This window comes from Podarcis liolepis (assembly GCF_965112155.1).
Source record: "Podarcis liolepis genome assembly, chromosome: 5".
Classification (NCBI taxonomy): domain Eukaryota; kingdom Metazoa; phylum Chordata; class Lepidosauria; order Squamata; family Lacertidae; genus Podarcis; species Podarcis liolepis.
This window is the reverse complement of record NC_139556.1, coordinates 17,464,507-17,487,568: the sequence shown is the minus strand read 5'-3', so window position 1 is coordinate 17,487,568 and position 23,062 is coordinate 17,464,507. Positions and strand designations below refer to the sequence as shown.

The 23,062-nt window shown below is 43.8% G+C and overlaps 1 protein-coding gene across 6 annotated transcripts in view; it reads left to right on the top strand.

Moving 5' to 3' along the window:
- Positions 1–23,062, top strand: part of NDST2 (N-deacetylase and N-sulfotransferase 2) — a 102,973-nt gene that overhangs the window by 55,368 nt on the left and 24,543 nt on the right. For 5 of the 6 annotated variants that reach the window (XM_083502506.1, XM_083502504.1, XM_083502503.1 and 2 more), the window contains one exon: positions 21,221–22,637. In XM_083502506.1, the coding sequence (XP_083358632.1) occupies positions 21,645–22,637 (993 nt within the window). In that variant the 5' untranslated portion in view covers positions 21,221–21,644. Of the gene's footprint in view, positions 1–20,753; positions 20,884–21,111; positions 22,638–23,062 lie in introns of those variants that run through there. The other variant, XM_083502508.1, reaches the window with a different exon arrangement.

Genomic DNA, 23,062 nt, shown 5'->3' with positions numbered 1-23,062 from the left:
GGCTGCTTCCAGATGTTGTTGGACCACAATTCTCATCTAAGTATGGCATATGCTGATTGATTCATGGTGGTAAATGTTCTGCCTGGGTTTTAGATTTTTACTTACCGATTGCAAATCATTGACCATCTCTTTTATTGGAATGTATAAGAAATAATTTTTATATCGGGATTTGTAGTCTTCGGTGTTATGTTTTCATTTAAATACATAGTGCAGCTTAGAAAAGCCATGTTTTGCCCTGGATATTTTAAACTGTGGAAATGTTTATTGAATTGCCAGTGGTACATCTAAACAGAACGTCTTAACATATAAAAACGCCACCAAGCACATCTATGAACATTGTTGTATTATAGTTCCTCACTTACATGATCTGTGGGTATCTCTGCTGCTAAGAAGCGGATTCTGTTTAAATAAGGATCTTATCATTAATTTATACTTTTATTGCATTTTGGGGTTAGATTAAAAGTTGTGCATTGCTGTGCTGAATAGTTTTCCTGGCTAGTCAGCTACTTCAGGATGGCTGCACACTTAGTGACCCATCCTTACTGAACTTCTGGATCAGACTTGTTTGGCTTTCCACCTTCCCATTCAGCACTTCCATGTATCTTATTATTGGGGGTGTGTGTTTATCTTCAACCTATAAATATTGCTCTCCGTGTATGCACCACAGAAGCTTCAGTAAAGTGGTCAAGCTCGCCAACACGAAACTGTTGCTTTAAGTGGAGTTGTTTTGCTTGGCATACACAAAACACACACTTTATATAGGTTGCACGAAGACTTTTCTCCCTCTGGTCCCAGAGGGGTTTCTGTACTTCAGAGCCCTTGCTGAACAAAATCCGCACACAAGTTCTAAGTCAATTTGCACAAAGTCCTGCAACAGATTAGAGCAGTGGTTGCCAACTCGTGGTCAGCGTAGCCCATGGGGTCCACATAAACCACCTGGGGGTCTGTGACACCACTAACATAACAAAAACTACCATAGAGATATCATAATTTTCAAAAGTAGGGGGGGGCTGTGGCTTGGCTTTTGAAAAACAGGGAGATTGCAGTACTGAGCTAATGGAGAACCACTGGCGTAAAGTTTTTTGAGTCCTGAAGTCTGGCAATTCTCCAAGTCTTCTTCTCAAATGAGCTCTTCTCAAAGTGTTCAGATAACTCCACTGTTCCATGGCAGTCCACTCCTTCCTGATAACCACCCACTACCCACACCATAATCAGAGCTCTTTTATAGAATCATAGAATCATAGAGTTGGAAGAGACCACAAGGGCCATCAAGTCCAACCCCCTGCCAAGCAGGAAACACCATCAGAGCACTCCTGACATATGGTTGTCAAGCCTCTGCTTAAAGACCTCCAAAGAAGGAGACTCCACCACACTCCTTGGCAGCAAATTCCACTGTCGAACAGCTCTTACTGTCAGGAAGTTCTTCCTAATGTTTAGGTGGAATCTTCTTTCTTGTAGTTTGGATCCATTGCTCCGTGTCCGCTTCTCTGGAGCAGCAGAAAACAACCTTTCTCCCTCCTCTATGTGACATCCTTTTATATATTTGAACATGGCTATCATATCACCCCTTAACCTCCTCTTCTCCAGGCTAAACATGCCCAGCTCCCTTAGCCGTTCCTCATAAGGCATCAACCTCATTTATACAGAGGTTGCATACCTAATCTGCCCAGTAACACTGATAAGGAACTCATCAGATTAACACTTATAGCTTTTAAAATACACAATCCTTGAGCAGCCATATTCCTGGTTTCCCAGTCCTCGGAAGAGAACAGAATGATTTTATGATGTGACAGTCAACTTAGTAGCATGGCTCTCAGTAGATCTCCTTAGTGTGTGATTAAGTGGTGTGAGGGCATAGGGCTTAGCAAGCCTGTGTTTCTCCTTAAACAGAAGGGTGAAGTTTTGCTGCCTTCTCCACAGATGTTAAAAATATCAAATAATCCATACTCTAGCCCTTATTGTAATCATGGAAATGAATGATTTATCAAAGCTCTCCCTCGCGGATACCATCTGTCAAGTACAGAGTGAGAGTGATGTTTGCCTCTGCTTCCTTACAGTCTCCTCTTTGCTGTGTAAGAGATGACAAGTGTCAGGTGCAGGGAAAGCAGGGAATTATTAGTGCAAATGTTAGCCCTCTTGGGAAAAGAGGTTTTAACTCCTTTAAAAGGACCTCCATCCCCTCCAGTCAAGTAATCCTTGTTAGAAAACCACCATCTGAAATGCCACCACAATAAAAATACTAGTCCAGTAATTTTGAACCTGTATTAATTATTGTGCCATCTCAGATCTGCACATTTGTAGTGAGACGAGCAATTTCAACAGTGGCAAAGTGGGATATCACTGAAAATCCTTTCTTTTTCAAAAGACGAGTCACAGGCGAGGTGAGGGCACACTCAGAATTGTGTTTCTTAAGGGAAGCCAAATATTGCCCATATTAGCAGATGCACAAAGAATGTACTTATGTTTTCCCAAATAAAACTAGAAGGATGTTAAATAAAAACCTAGAATTTTTTATTAAATTTTAACAATACAAAATATGAAAAGAATACAAAGACAAAGACAAAAAGAAAATAAAGACACAAAATACATACTACAAAATACAACAATACAAACATTAAGCACAAAAATACAAAATACAAAAATACATACATTAAAAACTAATAATAAAAAGAAAAAGCACATATAAGAAAAACACAAAAATTCCCTCTTTCTTAATTTTACATCTTAAATCCTCATATTTTCCTGACTTCCTCACGGCCCCCGTTCTTGTATCCCTTTTAAAAATTGGTTCAGCAAATTCATAGTCCATTAATTTATCTGTTGTTGGTTTAATCTTAGATTTTAGCTTGTTGCTAGAACCCCAGCATTTCGTTTCAATGTCATCAACATTCAGAAATTTTACAATATTTCTGCAAATAGGTTTTAAATTTTCCCCAATCTTCTTCCACTGAGTCTTCTCCCTGGTCTCGGATTCTGCCAGTCATTTCCGCCATCTCCATATAGTCTATTAGTTGCATCTGCCAGTCTTCCAAGGTGGGTAGATCTTGTGTCTTCCATAAAACTAGAAGGATAATCACTTATAGGTATAGCAAAGTTGCTAAGTCAGATTACCTGGTTCTTGCAGAAGAGATTTAAAAATCAGAATTATTATAGAATAATGAGATAGTCACAGTGAAACTTCTTGGTTCATTATTGATTGACGGACAGAATGTGACAGAAGATGGCACATGTAGCTTGGCATTGGCATTTTTGGAGTTTAAATGGGTTTCATTTGGTGCTAGGTAAAGGTTTATCTATCTAGAGAAGTTTTGTGCTGTCTTATTGTTACAGAAGTGCTGACTTGGTGTCCTCATAATGTCATTAGAATGAGCACAATGCCATCAAAGTTAAGTGTTCTTAAATCACATTTGAAAGGGAATGAGAAGTGAATATCCTTGGCTGAATTGTTTCTAGGATTTGTCACCTCAGCCAGTACGATTCCTTATCCATAAGACAGGAACTTTAGTTAAACACATGTTTAGGAGATCTGGAGCATGCTACTGGTTCTTGTTAGACATGGAAGGTGAAGGGCAACAGCCAGTTTGTAGGTATTGAACCCCAATGGCATAGTTCCCTAGATCAGGCCAAGTGCTCTGTTCTGGTTCTGCAAGAGGAGCCCATGGAGGAAGGCAAGTCGGTTGTTGTAGCACGAAGGAGCTAGAGCTCTTGGTGAGCATCTATCTCTGCTTTTCAGCTTTTACTTCCAGTCTTATCGCTTCTATTTTCTGCCCCCTTTCAGAGGACTAGGGTCAACACTCTGGTCTGAAGATAGGCACTTCCTCTGCCTGGTTAACTCCTTGCCCTGTTGGACTGGCAAGTTAGTATGGAAGGTGCACAGTTCATCAGGGGAAGGTGCCCATGAAGAACCTCGCTGCAGTATCCTGGGCCCTGGTGCTGTGACATCTAGTTCTGTGGCTGCTACCTGTCAGCCTCTACTTCAGTGATCCCCTCAACACTAGCATCAGAGCCAGGAACCCAGTCTGGCTCCTTAGCCTGTGTATTGGTCACTGCTGGACTCCAGAGCTATGACACCAAGATCCATCTGTCCCAGGACTCTGCTTCCAGCAGTGGCCAATCATATACCTTTGGGAAGCTTCCAGTGTGTTACACTAATCCAAACTGGGTGTAACCAGGGAATGGATGATTGTGGCCAAGCTATTCCTTGTCTCAGAAGGGCTGTAACTGACAAATCCAACACAGCTGGTGAGAGGAACTTCCTGATAGCAGAAGCCTCTTGGGACACCAGAAACAACACTAGATATGACAGTATCCCTACACTGTAAGCTGAAGGCTTCCTCCCAGGGCAGAAGAATTACTCACCAGTGTTTTCCTACTTGTCTGGATTGAACTGGAGGGAGCAAAAATATAAGGAAGGAGAAGAAGCGGTGTGTCTGTCAGAGAGAGAGAGAATGTCCTAAATCAGTGGTTCCCAATTAGCTAAGTACTGTGGACCCCCTGTTTTTCAAAAGCCAAGCCATGGAACCCCCCTACTTTCAAAAATGTTGATATCTCTATAGTAATTTTTGTTATATGAATGGTGCCACCATACTGTCCAATATGTCCCAGTGCAAAAAACCAGGATGCGTGTCTTCCAGGCTGTGCTCCTGTGCAAGTCATGTGACCCACGCATGTGTTTTGGGGTGTGACGATCTCGCATGAGATCTGTATCTGGCCATGATCTCTCAAGCTTTTGGGCGCTGTGCTCTCACATGGGAGCATACCCCCCCCAATGGAATTCCCTGGACAGTTGACCAGTATGTGCCATGAACACCCTGAGTGGGTTATGAGGACCCCTTGGGGTCTGTGGAGCACCCGTTGGGAACCACTGTCCTAGATACAGCCCTGTTTCTTGTATGGAGCTTTAGTAAAATGTGTGTTCTCTTACCGATGGTGCTCATAATCAGACCTATACTGAATATTCCCATTTTGCTCTGTCTCATTATGTATTCTGACTTTTATATAGTTGCTAGTGGTTAACCACAAAAGCATTTCAGGTTATGTAAATTCATACGGTTGCTGTTCTTTTGAGTCTTCTTGTTTGTTTTCTTACAAGCTGTGTTTCTATCAGAACAGTTAATGTTTCAACACTGAAACTGTCATTTTCCATTTTAATATGGCACTCCTCTCCCGGCTCTCCATTTTGTTCTGTTTACATAGTTTTTTGTTAAGTAATGGAGAACGACTTTTGCATAATTACTTCAAAAGACAAAGTATAATTAGCTGTTAAAAGCAAAACATATCTGGAGTGGAAATTGTTGTTGTTTAGTCGTTTAGTCATGTCCGACTCTTCGTGACCCCATGGACCAGAGCACGCCAGGCACTTCTGTCCTCCACTGCCTCCCGCAGTTTGATCAAACTCATGCTGGTAGCTTCAAGAACACCATCCAACCATCTCATCCTCTGTCGTCCCCTTCTCCTTGTGCCCTCCATTTCCCCCAACATCAGGGTCTTTTCCAGGGAGTCTTCTCCTCTCATGAGGTAGCCAAAGTATTGGAGCCTCAGCTTCACGATCTGTCCTTCCAGTGAGCACTCAGGGCTGATTTCCTTAAGAATGGATACGTTTGATCTTCTTGCAGTCCATGGGACTCTCAAGAGTCTCCTCCAGCACCATAATTCAAAAGCATCAATTCTTCGGCGATCAGCCTTCTTTATGGTCCAGCTCTCACTTCCATACATCACTACTGGGAAAACCATAGCTTTTACTATACGGACCTTTGTTGGCAAGGTGATGTCTCTTACTTTTTGAATGCCTATCTCCATGATTCTTTGGGGCTTTATTATTATTATTATTATTAGGCTCTGAAAAAATGTATCTCTTAGCAGAGGTATTTACTTGATTTCAGAGCCCCTCTCAACTGAACTGGATATTGCCTGGAGATACAGCCATGGCAAAGGGACCTCTTTTCTTCTGTTGAATAAATCCACCAGGGAACCTTCTTACTTTGTCATTTTCATGTCTTTAAGCAACTGTGAGCATGTGACAGCTTGAAAAAGCCAAACTCTCCGGGCAACTTATCAGTGCATACCACAGTGTAGTGTCAGGTGCTGTTGTCTGTCTGTGTGGCCCCCATTAGCCCCCTCCTTTTCTTCTCCTCCCCTCCCTTCCTCCTTACCTTATTGATGTGGCTTTTTGAGTTGTCATTCTGCTTGGCAGTGTGTTATAGCGTTCTTTTTTTAATTCTCTTGCCATGGAAACAAAAGGGAAAGTCAGGGTTGTTGCCTTCCCCCAAACCGTGCAGCACGACTACAATGTGCTCTTCTGCAAGGGATAAGGTAGGATTTGCTTCCTCTGTTCTGTGTGTGAATCAGCGGAACGCTTGTTTAGTTTCTTCTAAACAAGAAATGCTTTTGATTTGCTGCCAGATTCTTTTTGGGTGCTCAGCGAATGAAGTTCAAAGCCTTGCCATGGTCAAATGTTTGGTGTGTGTAAACGGATTTGATAAGGACTGGAATGGATCTGCAAATCCTTAGTCAGAAGAGAAATGTGAGCTAGATAGGTGTTGTGATACAAAGGGTGGAATTCTGCTATGCCCAGCCTCTCTTTGGACAGCACCACAGTTCCTACTGTTTCTGGAATTTCAGTGAGTAATGTGAATACTTTCGAGAGTTGTTCTGGGCAAAGGACGGGGTCCTTCCCTTCATGTCCTTTAAATCTATGTAGACCTTGCTGTATTTTACTGGGGCTGTAGGTTGTTGTATACACATGCAGTCTCCATCTCAAATAGATGGCAGAGGAGTAAGCACATACCTCTGTACAGTATACGATTTAAGGAACTGTGTTTTCATAGACTATTGACAACTTTGGAGTAAAGAAAAAAACCAGCAATGGCATTTAATGACTGCTGGGCAATTTAGCGACTATGTGCTCAATGAAAGAATGAAAGGAGGGGCATTTCACTTGAAGCACTGGTCTTGTAGAGCTAGCAAGTGCTTCCTTCACTTCCCTTTGGGACCTAAATGGTTTGTTTTAGCTGACAGAAGCAGATATTGTAAACCACATTATGGGCGCAAAAGATAGAGAAAATGCTTGGGTTTCCAAATTGCGAGGTGAGGTATTTGAGGTATTTTACATTTAAATGTGATGATCTGCCTGTTTGGCAAAAGAAAAGCCCTTCTTGGTTTTGAACACTTCAGATCCATTTTGTGTATTTCAGAGATATTTTTTACTAAAATCAGAGGCCATCAAGAGTCTTTTAGGGCTTGTCTGCACGTAGCTTTTGCCACACACTTTCTGGACACAGGCCTGCGGTTAAAAACTCTGTGTCAGAGCATACATTATTTTTAATTTTGCCCCAGAGCTTTCCCTACGAAAACCTGCTATTTAGTGTTCAATCAGAGCAATGTCAATTCAAGTTTTAAGTGGATTGCCATTTGCTCCAATTGATCTCTAAAGAGTGGGTTTTTGTGGGGAAAGCTTGAGCAAAAATGGGGGGGGGGGATTTGGACATTGAGCTTTAAAGCGCCTGGAAAAATTGTCGGAAAGGTAAGTGTGGATAAATCCTTTGTTTCTTCTTATCTGCTCTCTGGAAGGTTTTTATTATCGTTGCTTTTGATTTTCTGGTTAGACTTTTATTGAAATAGTTCTATGCCCACTTTTCTGCTTAAAAATACTCCATCTTTTTGTTTAAAAATACTCATGGCGGCTTACAACTGCAATGTAAAAACCAGCTCATGTTCCTACAGTTCATTGTGGGGAGAATGCATATGCTTACATTTTCAGCTCAATTTTGCTGAAAATTGTTAAAGAGCTTTAAAAGAAAATGGGAAAGGCTGAGATTGTAATCTGCTTTGGGAATTTACCTGTCCCATGACTTCTGAGAGTCTACTTCCCCTGGATTGTCAATTGTCTTAGCTGCTACCACGTGTTCAGTGCCCCCCCCCATGATTTAAATAAACCAATAGAATCATAAAAGAAGTATGAAAAAATTAGGATTTTGTAAAGGTTGCCACACTCCACATTGGCAAGAATCTACAATTTGCCAATCGCTAATACAAGCGTTCGTTCTTCAAACCCAGTCAAGCATTGGATAAAATTGAAAGTGGCCTGGTTTTGTTTTGTTTGTTTTTTCAAAAAAATCTTTTATAAGGTCAGAGATAGAGGGGAAGGGTGATGCAACAGTGCTGTGTTGCAGCTGTCATCTTGTTAGTGGTAGGAAGTACCGTATTTTTTGCACCATAACACTCACTTTTTTCCTCCTAGAAAGTAAGGGGAAATGTCAGTGCATGTTATGGAGCGAATGCCTGCGGGTGGCAGGGGGATCTGCTGCAGTCGTGAGCAGAGGATCCATGGTTCCCCTTCCTTCCCTCCTCCGTGGTTACAAAGCATGGATCCACATGGATCCTCAGGATTTTTGCATTGGGCTACTCCAAACTCACTGTCAGATCACATGACTGTGGCCACATCATGAACCACAAAAATCATATATCCACTATTTCGTTTAGAATATTTTTTTTCTTGTTTTTCTCCTCTAAAAACTACGTGCGTGTTATGGTCTGGTGCGTATTATAGAGCGAAAAATACGGTAGTTTGTTAGCAAAACTGACCTCTCGGCCACTGAACTTATTATTGAGAACCTTGCAAAGCTGATAGCACTCAGGTCAATGCTTCTGCTCCCGTTGCCATTGTGGAGAGTAAGAAAAGCAGCTCTGGAATTCAAGCCAGAGCCCCCTTGAACCAATTTTCATCCTTTTCTTTCTACTGGCCAGTTGACCTGATGAGTTAGTGGTAGTGGGAGAGCTATCTTCTAAAAGGAATTGTTTCCAAGGAAATCCTTATCACATTTTTGACCTGTTTGCTAACCAAAATGTTATGGGGGACTTTGTCGAATGCATAATAAAGATAAATTATGTCCACAGAATTCCCATAATCCATTAAGAAAGTAAACTGATGACAAAGAGAGAGGGAGAGATAAGAATTAGGCCAGCAGGGTTTATTTTTGCAAATCCATACTGGCTCCTGCTAATCCCTACATTGTTACCAATAATCTGAGCAAGAAGTGTCATTGCAAAAAAGTGACTGGAATAGCAGAGCATGTTTTAGGACCCAGGAGTCATAGCTTTAAAAATCACCAGCTTTAATATAAATCAATTCAAAACAGAATTATTTGGGTTTGGGTTCCATGCAAGCAGCCATGCGATACGTAGTGTTCAACCTATTTCTTTTTCAGCTGCTGTCACAGCCTCATTGTCTCTGTTTACAAGTAGGTTAGTGAAGGACTCTGTTGAATAGGACTTGCTCTCATTAATGATAGAATTCCAGAAGCTCCCCTTCTAGATTTTACCATATCAGAGCTCAGGATTCTCTATCGCTGCAAATACAAGAACACAATTTCTGAATATGGGTATGTAAGGATGAGGTTGATTCTATAGCAGGGGTCAGCAAACGTTTTCAGCAGGGGGCCGGTCCACTGTCCCTCAGACCTTGGGGGGGCGAACCAATTTTTTTTTTGGGGGGGGGAATTCCTATGCCCCCCAAATAACCCAGAGATGCATTTTAAATAAAAGCACACATTCTACTCATGTCAAAACACTCTGATTCCCGGACTGTGCGCAGGCCAGATTTATAAGGTATTTGGGCCGGATCCGGCCCCCGGGCCTTAGTTTGCCTACCCATGTTCTATACAGTGGTACCTCGGGTTACAGACGATTCAGGTTACAGATGCTTCAGGTTACAGATTCCGCTAACCCAGAAATAGTACCTTGGGTTAAGAAATTTACTTCATCATGAGAACAGAAATTGTGCTCTGGTGGCACGGCGGCAGTGGGAGGCCCCATTAGCTAAAGTGGTACCTCAGGTTAAGAACTGTTTCAGGTTAAAAACGGACCTCTAGAACGAATTAAGTTCTTAGCCCGAGGTACCACTGTAGTGTTCTTTAAGAACAAGTGAAACATGGGTCACAGCACTACCCTTACAAAGTTATGCAGGAAAGTTATTCATAATATGCCCCCCCCCCCCGTCCAGTGGAGAAGGAACTGAAATTGAAACATTGCATTGGAAGGTTTCTTCAGTATTAAATTACAGATCAATTTGTCAAACTGATAGCACAGTGCAGTTGAGAAAAGTGAAGTCAGGGGATATGCATGCCTTCTCATAATATTGAGGAATGTCTCTTCCTTTGCACTGTGGCTGGAGTCTGAAGATGAAAGGCATACATTCTTTCAGGACTTGACAGGTGCTCTCAGGTGAAGAGCTGGAGCCGAGACGCATTCCAGCATTGAAGAGGTATCTTTAAAATGATGCTGTCATGCCAGTCAGGCTGGGTTGGAAGGTTGAATAAAGACTGAAATGCTGGAAGTAGTACAAGAACATTCCTATATATAATGCTGGATGGGGGCATTTTTGGTTATTAAACCCTGGGGGAGGGGGAATAAAGCAATTTTGCACACAAGTGAATGTGCTTGGCTGCTTCTTCCTTCAGATGCTGTGCTTATCGTTGTATTACTTTGCTTCTGGACCACTCCCCAGAGCTCTCCTAACAAATTCAGGGCCTGGGGTGGGTATCTGACGATCCTTTGTTTCCCATTACAAAACGCTCAACTCTCAGACATCCACTGAAGGTAAAAAAGGGGCCTTCCTGAGAGGTGCTTGTCTACTTGTAAAGCTAATATCTCTCCTGCCACACCTGCTGCCTTCAGTGAGAAATGGTTAGGAGAAGTAGAAGTGGTGAAGAGAAAGGAGCAGAGGAGCTGAACCGGCCCTGGGAAAGAGAGACACAATTTTCAGGTCTGGCTCGCAACTAACAGAACCTCTTGCTATTGGGAAGATTGATAACAGCAAAGGCATTTGTCTCTGTTAGAGGAGGAAGAAGGTTTTAGTACCATATGCACCCCCTGATCTTCCATTATGCTGCCAATTCTCATTTCTTAATCTCTCTCTCCCCTCATACCCAAGTCCATTGCACCTACAGAAGTTAATACTACACAGTAGACACATTTCAAGTGCTCAAATTCTTTATTTGCCTGAACGAAGTATACCTGCCAGAACGGCAAGTTTGTTTCATTTTGGAAGTTCTCATTCAGGTACAATGGCTCTATGGCTTCACTAGCCAGCTGTCTGAGGAGAATATGCGTTGGCCTTCTCCTTCAGACCTTTTAAACTCCGCTGGAATCCTGTTGCATGCATTTCAGATAATTCTGTTGCCTCCTAGGAAAGGCCTCTCCCAGGACACTTGCTTCTTGAGCCTCAACAAATGCAGCCTTTAAATTGAGAGGCTCTAAGGAGCAGGGACGCGGGTGGCACTGTGGGTTAAACCACAGAGCCTAGGACTTGCTGATCAGAAGGTTGGCGGTTCAAATCCCCGCAATGGGGTGAGCTCCCATTGCTCGGTCCCAGCTCCTGCCAACCTAGCAGTTCGAAAGCACCTCAAAGTGCAAGTAGATAAATAGGTACCACTCTGGCGGGAAGGTAAACAGCGTTTCCGTGCGCTGTTCTGGTTCGCCAGAAGCGGCTTAGTCATTCTGGCCACATGACCCGGAAGCTGTACGCCTGCTCCCTCGGCCAGTAAAGTGAGATGAGCACCACAACCCCAGAGTCGGTCACGACTGGACCTAATGGTCAGGGGCCCCTTTACCTTTACTTTAAGGGGCAGCCACAGTTACCTCCACAGCTCAAGCTGCCACTTCTTTCGGCTGTTATGGCATTTTTAAAGGAACTGTGGAGCAGCTAAAGGCAGTTCAGGGCAGTGGAGAGACAGAGGGGCAAGGCAATTGATGAACTATCTGTCGGGGCAGATGCAGCATCACACACACCTATTACTACTCTTTACAGTTTCAACGGGTATGTTTTATTGGTTTGTTTGTGACATGCTGAAATTTGTGTTCATTGCACATCTCTGGGGAGCTGCTGTGGCTGAAAAGGTGGTTCTGCTCACACCTCATATCAAACCATGGTTAATGTTTAATGCGAACACGTAGCTTGGTAGCACAGACTGCTTTATTCCTCCCCCATTCCTGTCTGCAACAGGATGAAAAAGCCACAAGCTTTGTTTGGTCATGTTGACCAAACTTGGACTTCTGCTTGTTCTGCCCCCCCCCCCCATACAAACGAACCAGAAGCAATATCCAAGGTTTGTTAACCACTTGTGGTTTGTGTGGGGAAGATGTTCAGGTTCAGATGTTGCAAGCTAAAGCTTGTGGTTTGATGCTCCCAGTGCAACTTGGCCAGAAGTGGGGAGGGAGTGAAGCAGGTCACACATTTGCATTAAACCATAGTTAAACATTAGCTATGGTTTGGTGTGATATGCAAACACAGCCGGTAAATAAATAGCAATAAAAATCTCCTTCCTTGTCTCCCTTGCGAATACAACTTACCAGCTATTTCTTGCTTCACTTTACCCCTATTCAGGAAAGGGACAAATCTGATAATAGCTTCTAGCTCCTTTTGCTGTTATGTCCCTCTACCAGAGCACATATTTTAATTACTGGCACGTTTCTCCTTAAGCATGTGATTGACTCCCTTGGGGCAGCCTGTGGATGCTGCATAGGAATGTTTACCTGGAAGTAATTCAGGAATTATGACTGCTCATGTTCACTTTGGTTAGTAAAACAGCTATTCCTGTATTGGTATAGCTTGACCACAGTTGTGCGTTGTTACGGCTAAAATCTGGGTGCGGGGCTACTCTGCCACCCAGCTCGTCGGACTAGGTCCGTGGGTCCCTGCAGAAGAAAATGAGCTCAGCCAGACAGGAGCAAACTGCAGAAGATCCAAGTTTATTGCGCAACAGGTTCAAGACGAGATTGAACCCCGAGAAAGGGGTGACATGAACTTTTGAAACTTCCCTCCATGTCCCAGAATACAGTGCAAAATACATCCCAGTTACATCATGAATACATTAAGAAGAGGTTGGGTTACACAGATTACATCACAAATACATTAGGAAGAGGTTGGGTTACACCGGATTAACATATGGAGGAGGGAGGGGGGAATATGCAGAGCTGGAGATATGGAGGAGGGAGGGGGGAATATGCAGAGAGCTGGAGATATGCGCAGATAAGCACATCCTGAGAAGACAATGGTCCATGTATGCATAGTCTGTCACCTGGCATCGCCCGGAGGAAGGGCTTGGCAGAGCGATTTGACCGGATTAGGGTCTTGACACCTTGCTTGAGGGATTATGGAGGACAGGGGAGGTGTCATGGGGTCCTAGAGAAATTGAGCAAATTGGCACGTTGATTTTCTATGAATTTTATAGATTTTAGTCCCTTTTGACATTGACAATTGGAAATAAATGGATATATTGTAGTGAAGAAGAAGGTGAAGAAGACATGCCCCCCCCCTTCCGTATCAGCATGCATTGGTAACCTCACGGCTCGATAACTGCAATGGGCTCTGCGTGGGACTGCCCTTGGAGAGGCTGCAGCTGGTGCAGAAAGTAGAAGCTAGGTTGCTTGTGGAGGCAAACTACTGTCAACATACAACAGCCTGCTTTAAGGATTCACACTGGTTGTCAATATGCTACTGGACCACGTTCAGGATGTAAAGCCCAGGGTCGGATTACTTGTTGCTGTAGTCTTTGGGAAAGTTTCTTCTGCAAGTTCCAAAGATTATGGAACAGGGCTTTCAGCATGACTGCCCCTGTTCTGTGAAATAGCATTCCTGTTGAGATAGGTCCCCACAATCTGCACTTGACAATTTGTTCCGACAGACTTTCTCTGCCAGATAAATGAGTCTTTGCTATGATTGTCTATTTTGTATGGTTTTAGTTTTGTTCTAAAAAATTTTGCTCAAAAAAAGGGTTTGATTAGGGCTTTACCAAATTTAATCATAATGATCTCTGTTTCTGAGGTTGAGAAATGAGTGCCAAAATGGCACCTTCTTCCTGATGAGGGAGGTGTCAGCAGGCTTGGGAGAAGCAACCTTTAGAACATGAATGCTAATGAGGAAGAAATATCCAAAGCAGCCAAATGAGGACTGAGCATGCTCAGTGACTGTGGAATGCTGGCTGATAGCAGGAACAGGGGGCAGAATGGAAGGAAATGGCTGGAATCCTGAATAGGAACATTCCATGCTTCAACCTTTTGTTGCAGCCCCTGCTCTATCAATTTAAATCTGATCTTTTGAATACAAGTTTTTGATTTTCAATGCGGTATAGAATTCCACCAACCCACTTCATATCCATAATAGTGTCTCTTAAGAGGCATCCATATATCTGAAGCGAAAGCCTTGCATAGCAACGTGTGCCGAAGAGTCCTCTTGGATCATTCAAGTTCTTATGTCTGAAGCAGATGCCTAGTTCATTTAGGTCCCTACCCCTGTGGATGACTAGACCTTGAAGAGCTGTGTTGCATCACTCGAATTAGAGCAGTGACCTTTCTGTGCACTTTGATTGTCAGGACATGAAGTCTCTTTTCTCAGTCTAACGTCTGCACTTGGCACTCTGCCTACTTGTGCTGCTTCCAGTCAGTTAAGGTGGACTCTGAAATTGCTGAATGCTGAAGCATACGGTTTCTAAAAGGAAACAACCATTGATGTTTTTCCATATGTGACTGAAAGAAGGAAGCATACAAATCTCAGACTTTACTAATTCTGTCTGTGGTTTATTAGGCAGACGGTGAGTAACTCCAATCAGAATGTGTTATATATATAATCCAATGGGCCTTAAATGTTAAGTTTGTCTACGTAATTCTATATGTAGATGGATATAGTAGACTCGTCTTTTATAGAGCTTTCGAAGATTCAGAACGTTGGGATTTTTTTCTTCTGCTGTCACAATGCAAACACCTGCAGTGGTACCTTGGTTTACAAACTTAATCTGTTCCGGAAGTCTGTGCTTAAACCAAAGCTGTTCTTAAACCAGGGCGCACTTTCCCTAATGAGGCTTCCCGCCGCCCTTCCACCATTCGGATTCTGCTCTTAGACTGAGGTAAAGTTCTCAACCGGGACACTATTTCTGGTTTTGCGGAGTTTGTAAACCGAATCGTTCTTAAACCGGGCTGTTCTTAAACCGAGGTACCACTGTGCTATTTTTGTATTCCACCGCGTGCCTTTGAAGGGTAGTAGAGCTTTTTACTTGTGTAACCACACAAAAGTCCTATGTAGACGTAAGATTTGTTTCTGCTAGTCACCCTTTGCACTGGGAAGGAACCGCAGTGTGGTGTCTAGTCTGCATCAATTGTGACCATGGCTTTCACACTTGTTAGGTTTCCACCACTACCCATAACCAGAACTAAGGCATTTGATTTGAGTTGGCCATGGTTTACAGTGATGGGAATGGGGGTGGTGCTGTGATCTAAACCACCGAGCCTAGGGCTTGCCGATCGGAAGGTCGGCAGTTCGAATCCCCGCAAGGGGGTGAGCTCCCGTTGCTCGGTCCCTGCTCCTGCCAACCTAGCAGTTCGAAAGCACGTCAAAGTGCAAGTAGATAAATAGGTACCACTCCGGCGGGAAGGTAAACAGCGTTTCCATGCGCTGCTCTGGTTTCTCCAGAAGCGGCTTAGTCATGCTAGCCACATGACAGGGAAAAACTGTCTGCAGACAAACGTCGGCTCCCTCGGCCAGTAAAGCTAGATGACCGCCGCAACCCCAGAATCTTTCGCGACTGGACTTAACTGTCAGGGGTCCTTTACCTTTTTACAGTGTAAACCAATGTAAACAGCAACACTGATATAGATATAAAGCGACATCATGACTGAAGCAAACAATGGAAGGGAGGGGTAAATTTCTGCAGAAAAGAGGATGGGGGGGGAGCACACGAATGTGTAACCTGCTTCTGTTTCTTCACCTTGGTAAGGCAACTAGGGATATTGTATTTGTACCAGGTTACAGACAGAATGTTGAATCTATTGATTTATTGCAAACACTACATATAATACTGGAAAGGAGCAGAACTTCCATGCTATCTTTAGACTTCAGAATGATCCTCCCGGAGAATACACACCTGTCAAGATCCAAACCAACACTGAAAGTTTTCCAAGCCGCCTTGGAAGACATGACACTAGCTACTTCTCTCGGTTCTTTCCCCCAAATATCCCAGCATGATACAATGTTTGCTGCCCAAATAAAATGAATGTAGGCTGAGTTTCAGACGACAGTGCTTTCTTCAGGCCTAGTAGGGGGTATACTTTTACAGTATGCCACTGCAAATTGAGTGGAGGTGTTCATCTGTCTACAGAAAAGTAATGCTTCTCTCGCCCCTTCTCATTTTATAGCTCCCCTTTTCAGGGCTGCCAGCCAACTGGAAACTTTCCCACCATGCAGAATGTATGCAAAAAGCCTCCCCTTCAGACAAAGATATTCTCCCTAGAATCCCTCTGGACCTTTTTCAGCAGCAAGACGTTATTGTTGATATGTTGTGCTTGACATAGGCTCAGGCCTGATTGGGTTCCATCTGGGTTAATAATTACTACTACTACTACTATTACTGCTACCAGTAGTTGAGAGTGGGGACGTGTCAGCTCCTTCATATCAACTAAGGGCTACATTTCTATTCCTTCTCTTCTGCTTTTTAATTGTACCTAATCTGGAGTAAATTGACTCAAGAGAAGTCATGCTCTTCTATAAGGCTTTTGGTATTGATTGAAGTTGTTACTAAGGGTTTGTTTTGGTTACCTCTTGTTTGGTTTTGTTACCGCTTCCTTATATTGTGGCTTTGTAATGGCAATGCTCTCTTGACTTTGTTTTCTATTTTGTTCCCAAGTTGCCTAGAGTTCATTTTACAAATAAAGGCAGCTTATGAATTTTCATGGCCATAAATTATCTCCATTGCCACCCATATTGTAAATTCTAATAATGACACAGCCAGAGAGGAGGAGGAAGCTGAGTTGCTGCAAAGATTTCAAAGAAGTCTTTGTTTTTATGGGGGCAGTGCTTAATGATGTGTTACTAAAAAGGAGTCAGAGGAATAAATATATAGCTTAAACCTGCCCTGGCTGCCATAAAAACAGTTCCTTTGCTTCCCTCACAGTGTCAGATACTGCTGCCTGGTTAAATTATGTACATTAAGCATTTTTGCATACATTGGTGCCTGTTTTACCCAATTCCATTCTTGCTTGCTGCGGAAAGGGACAAGAAGTTCTGCAGGAGTCTCACTTTCCAAGCTCTGGAAGTCCTTTTTTGCTTCTGGGAGGCCACCAGCTTTTGAATATAGAAGTGCAGGAGGCTGCTTAAACAGTGCATTGAAGTGCCTTTTCCATGACTGCCCAGTACGATAGTTAAAGCATTTATAAACACAGCAGTATATCGGGGGGGGGGGCTGTTCTGGCAGAAGCTGTAGTCTCAACACAACAGAGATTACTGATCATACCTGATAGTAAAGTTAAAGGGATCCCTGACCATTAGGTCCAGTCGTGGCCGACTCTGGGGTTGCGGCGCTCATCTCGCTTTATTGGCCAAGGGAGCCGGCGTACAGCTTCCAGGACATGTGACCAGCATGACTAAGCCGCTTCTGGCGAACCAGAGCAGCGCACGGAAACGCCGTTTACCTTCCCGCTGGAGCGGTACATATTGATCTACTTGCACTTTGACGTGCTTTCGAACTGCTAGGTTGGCAGGAGCATACCTGATAGTATTGCTTCCTTGTTACATTTTCTCCCTGCCTTTTCTTGAAGTGGCTCAGGACAGCCAACACAGACTTGCAGTAATGAATCGCTCAAGGCCACTCGGAGAGGTTCATGGCTGAAGAGGGAGAACCCACTTCCAAAAACTCTGGCCATAACACCACACTCCGCCTTCTCAATTTGCAGTCCCTGCCTCTCTCATTCAGACTTCCTGCTCTGTACCACTGGAGCTCAAGCCGTTCTGGCCACCCTACTGCTCGGAGATGCCAATTTTCTCCATGGACAACATGAAATGCTGTATCTGGTCATCTGTAGATTTAATCATGTGAGATGGAGCAATGTCACTTCTTTTGTTTTGCGAGCAAGCTGCTTGCTGTCTGTTCTGTAATCCTTTGCAGGGGAAACTTGTCTGGGTTTGGCAGTATAGGTATATAGATTGTTGCTGGGCACCGTGCTCTCCTGCACTATGTCATTGTGCTTCCCTCCCCAACCATCCCCGGGCCCATGCTGACACAGTTCCAAAACTCTTTTCATGCACCTTGTGCCAGCTGGCATACCCTCTGGCACTGAGGCCTTGTTAAAGAGATCAGAGCTGACAGATTCTTGAGCAGCAATCTGATATAGGCCTTTAATTTGTGTGTGTGCTCATGCTTGCATGCTTGTAACAAACAGAGGCTTGTTAAGAGCTTTGCAGAGACTTCAAATGGTGCATTTGTTCTGCGCACTCTCCTGGCTCTCGCCGGTGTGCCACAGGGACCTTTGCTTCTGCATGCCACTCAGCCATTGTTTGGGCACTCCAACCCTGCATGCTGCGGAAAGGGACGAAGGGCCGTGCGGGAGCCCTTGCATTCAGATACTAGCAGGTGGTGTCAGTGCCGCTCTTTGTAAACCAGACACAACATTCAGCACTAGAAAAATTAGGGTGATGATAAAATTTGCCACCTCCTGGACTGCTGCTGAGAGGAAAGTTGCAAAGAGACACAGTTTGTTCCCGTGAGCACCCTGTGTCTTGTGTAGTATTTAGTGCAGTTCAGCTTCACATAATTTCTTTGATAGCTTTGGTCCAAAGACTTTGCAATTACGTTGTTGCTCACACACCATGCTGCCTTCTGGCTCCTATTTTTATTTTTTACAAAGACTCATCCCTGTGAGACTGAACTCAGAGTTAAATTATTGTCAGTGGGACATACGCTCTCAAAGCTGAAGAGAATGATGAGGTGGTGGAGTTTATTATAGAACTGGTTTAGACTATTTTCTGTGAAAAAATTGTGTATTATTGTCGTTATAGTTGAAGATTTGTTCTCTGTTGGTCAAGTACAAGACCCTTATTTTTAGTGGTTTTTTTAAGGTGAGATAAATGCCATGCACGGCAGCTATATTTTAATTTCTAAAAGAATAAATGCTTGGGCTTATATTTATCTAGAACAGGGGTAGTCAACCTTTTTATACCTACCGCCCACTAATGCATCTTTCTAGATGGTAAAATTTCCTTACCACCCACCAGTGCTTGATGGAAGGAGGGTTTAGCTTGTGCCGTAGAACCCCCTACCGCCCACCTAGAATCCTGAAACGCCCACTAGTGGGCGGTAGGGACCAGGTTGACAACCCCTGATCTAGAACATCTGCCCTCTGATCCCAAGCAGTGACTGGGTGTCTTGCTGCATTTGTTCATTGTGGAGGGAAAGTTCCATTACACATAACCGAGACACCGATATCTAAATGAGGTAATAAGAGTCCCTCTCCTTAAAAAAATAAAACAAAATCAGCTTTGCAAGTAAGTCTACAGAATTGACTTGCCTATAAAATGTTTAGATGCTTGCCTATCTACCCATACTGGTTGTTGTTGTTTCTATATCGTCCTTCATCTGAGGATCACAGGGTGGTTACAATATAAAAACAAAAAAATACATAACATGGTAGCAAACCAAAACACCACTTATTTATTAAATTTCTATGTAACACTAGTCATTTATGTATGTAGATGGCCTGAAAAACACCTCTCTTCCCTTAGGAAAAGCTTCCCAACCTGGTTGCTGGGAGGGTTTCTGGTTGCTGGGAGGGTTCCTCTTTCTAATCTGTTTACAGCTCTGTTTAAAATGGTTATGCTGCACCCTGATGTGAGAGCAAAAGGATTTATTCTTGATAAGGGCCGGTCTCCGGTCTCCAGAACAGCACTATGTTGTTTGTTTGAAGTCACTTTTTCTGCCTGTAGCCACTTGAAATATTATGTTCCTGTGTTCCTGAGCCCACCCTATTAGGGTTCCTTTCATCTCACCTAGCATTTTGTGTGCTTTATATCCTTGTGAATTGGGATATTAAATTTGGCACCATAATCACTGGGCAGTTTTAAGAAGTATGGACGTAAATTTATTATTTGTATTCCTATTCTTTTCCCTTGTGTCTACTATTTTCCAACAGAGACCCTTTCCTACCAATGCATACTTTAATAATTTCAGGGGGAAATTAATCTAGTAATAAGGGTTTATCCTGGGTTCCCCCCCCCCAGACCCATTTACCTGTGCCCAGGTGGGATTAATCAAATCCTGCTTTTTCAGAATGAAAAATCTATGCAAACTTGGCACTTCTCCTTCAATGCTGAATATTGCAAAGTGCTGAGTGAGTGGTGAAATTCCATAGGTTCTTTTTTCTCTACTCATAGTGGCAGACTTGGGAAGTGAATATTTGCATGTTGGTAACATGAATGAGAGAGTTGCATTCTAAAGATGCAATAATTAAATATCAGCTTGGGAAATCCAATTCTTCTCTGGGACAAGGGTCTTTTAATTTGTTTTCTTGCCTGACTCATCACATAGCCCTGTAAATGTAATACCAGATTAAAAGCCAATAACTGACCTGCTGAATCTTGCAGATTCGTGGTAGAGATGAGCTATGAGCCAAGGACACTTTACTTTTCATATCCTAAGTTATGATGGCTATGTACCCAAAATGAGGCTTCTGAGACACATGAAGGGAATATCATCACCAGAAATAAGAAAGGGATAAAAGAAACTTCAAGAAGGAGAACCTTAACAGGGATGAGGACCCAAAACAGCTAAGTCTGAACTGAGAATGCTCAGTGGTCACAGAATGTCATGGGAGAGGGAGAGAGGAAAAGAGGGAGAAATGGAATGAAATCCCCTGAAAAGCATATGCTAGGCTGGCTGGAACCCTGAACTGGTGTGCCCGCGCATGCAACATTTTGTTACAGGCAGGAATGGGGAGTCTGTGGTCCTCCAGTTGTTGTTGGAGAACAACAACCCCTATCATTGACCTATTGACCATGCTGTATAGGGCTGATGGGAGTTGGATTTCAATAGCATCTTGAAGGCCACAAGGTTCCCATCCCACTTGGTACCTCGGGTTAAGTATTTAATTCGTTCCGGAGGTCTGTTCTTAACCTGAAACTGTTCTTAACCTGAAGCACCACTTTAGCTAATGGGGCCTCCTGCTGCCATCGCACTGCCGGAGCACGATTTCTGTTCTTATCCTGAAGCAAAGTTCTTAACCTGAAGCACTATTTCTGGGTTAGCGGAGTCTGTAACCTGAAGTGTCTGTAACCTGAAGCGTATGTAAACTGAGGTACCACTGTATATCAGAAGAAAATGATGTGATTCTAATCTGCAAGCACACTGTCCCAAAGCCCATTAGTTCGCCTGCCCTTAACATGTAATTTCTTTCTTGATTGCAGGTTGCCAGTCAACGGTGACTACCATGTGACGGGCAAGTCAGCCAGCTGAGGCAACTTTTCAGTTTGTGGAATGCTTTCCCTACCCCTGATGCCTGACATTTGCATCTGAAGCCAAGGAATTCAGAACTGCACATGACCCACCTCCTTCCTAGGACTCTTCTGAGCAAGTGGAGAAGTGAAGGAGGAGGGCAGCAGCAGCAGCACTCAGAGGAGCAATGGGACTTGAAGGCCATGGTCACTTGAGATAAATGGCAGATCACTGGGCATCTAGTCCTGTAGCTGCTTGCTTAAGCTTTATCCCTCTCTGCAGCCCACATTTCTTCTCTGTGAGCTGCCACTGGCTCTTCCGGTGGTGGCGTTGGAGACACCGAAGGCAGCTTGGTTGGTGCCAAGCTTGAGGAAGGGATAAGCCACGCACCTCACCATGATTCATCTGTGGAAAGTAGTGAGGCATGTGCGACAGCTGGAGCTCCACAGATTGATCCTGCTGCTCATTGCTTTCAGCCTGATTTCCATGTGCTTCCTGGCTTACTACGTCACCAACAGCCCCAAAATAAAGGAACCCCCTCCGTTGCCCTTCAGCGATTGTAGCAACCAGCACAGGGCTCTTATTCAACCCCAGGCAAGCTGGAGGCTTATGAAATCAGTGGACAACTCACGCACAGACCCTGTGGTGCTCGTCTTTGTGGAAAGCATCTATTCCCAACTGGGTCAGGAGATTGTGGCTATCTTGGAATCTAGCCGGTTTAAATACAGGACAGAGATTGCCCCTGGAAAGGGAGACATGCCCACTCTGACAGACAAAGACCATGGCCGCTATGCTCTTATTATCTATGAGAATATCCTTAAATATGTGAACCTGGATACCTGGAACAGGGACCTCTTGGACAAATACTGTGTGGAATATGGAGTGGGGATCATTGGCTTCTTCAAAGCCAATGAGAACAGCTTGCTCAGTGCTCAACTCAAGGGCTTTCCCCTTTTCCTACATTCCAATCTAGGGTTGCGAGACTATCACATCAATCCCAGTGCCCCGCTCCTGTACGTAACTCAGGCTAATGAAGTGGAGCCAGGCCCCCTGCCCGGTGATGACTGGACAGTGTTCCAGTCAAATCACACCACCTACGAACCTGTGTTGATGGCCAGCACCAAGTCTTCAGAGTCAATCCCGCATCTGACCACCCACAGAGCTCTGCATGCTACCGTGGTGCAGGACCTTGGTCTACATGATGGCATCCAGAGGGTCCTTTTTGGTAATAACCTCAACTTCTGGCTTCACAAGCTGATCTTTGTTGACGCTATTGCTTACCTGACTGGCAAGCGTCTATGTCTGACCCTTGATCGCTACATCCTTGTGGACATCGATGATATCTTTGTGGGCAAAGAGGGCACACGCATGAAGGTGTCGGATGTAGAGGTAAAGTTGGGCATTTTCTGCATTTTCATGCCGATGGCAGCCAGTGGTCTGGATTAGGGGCGGGGGAACACATACTGTCATGAAATATAAATAGGGGTTAAGATCTACTAGCCGTTACAGTGTGGAAAAAGGCCAAGCAACTTCCTTTTGTGGTAACCATCGTGGCTTGAGCTCCACATTTGGTTGGGTCCTAAGAGATGGCAAGAATGTAAACCTTGTTTTTTTCTGCATGCGCTCTCTCTCTCTCTCTCTCTCTCTCTCTCTCTCTCACACACACACACACACACACACACACGACTTAAGCCACTGCTTCATGCCTGGGCTTCAGACCTTCTGAAATCCATAGCAGACTTGCTAGGGGCTAAGTTTCATTGAACCCAGTAGGACTTAATTCCATGTACAGAATTGGGCTAAGAGAAGCTCTC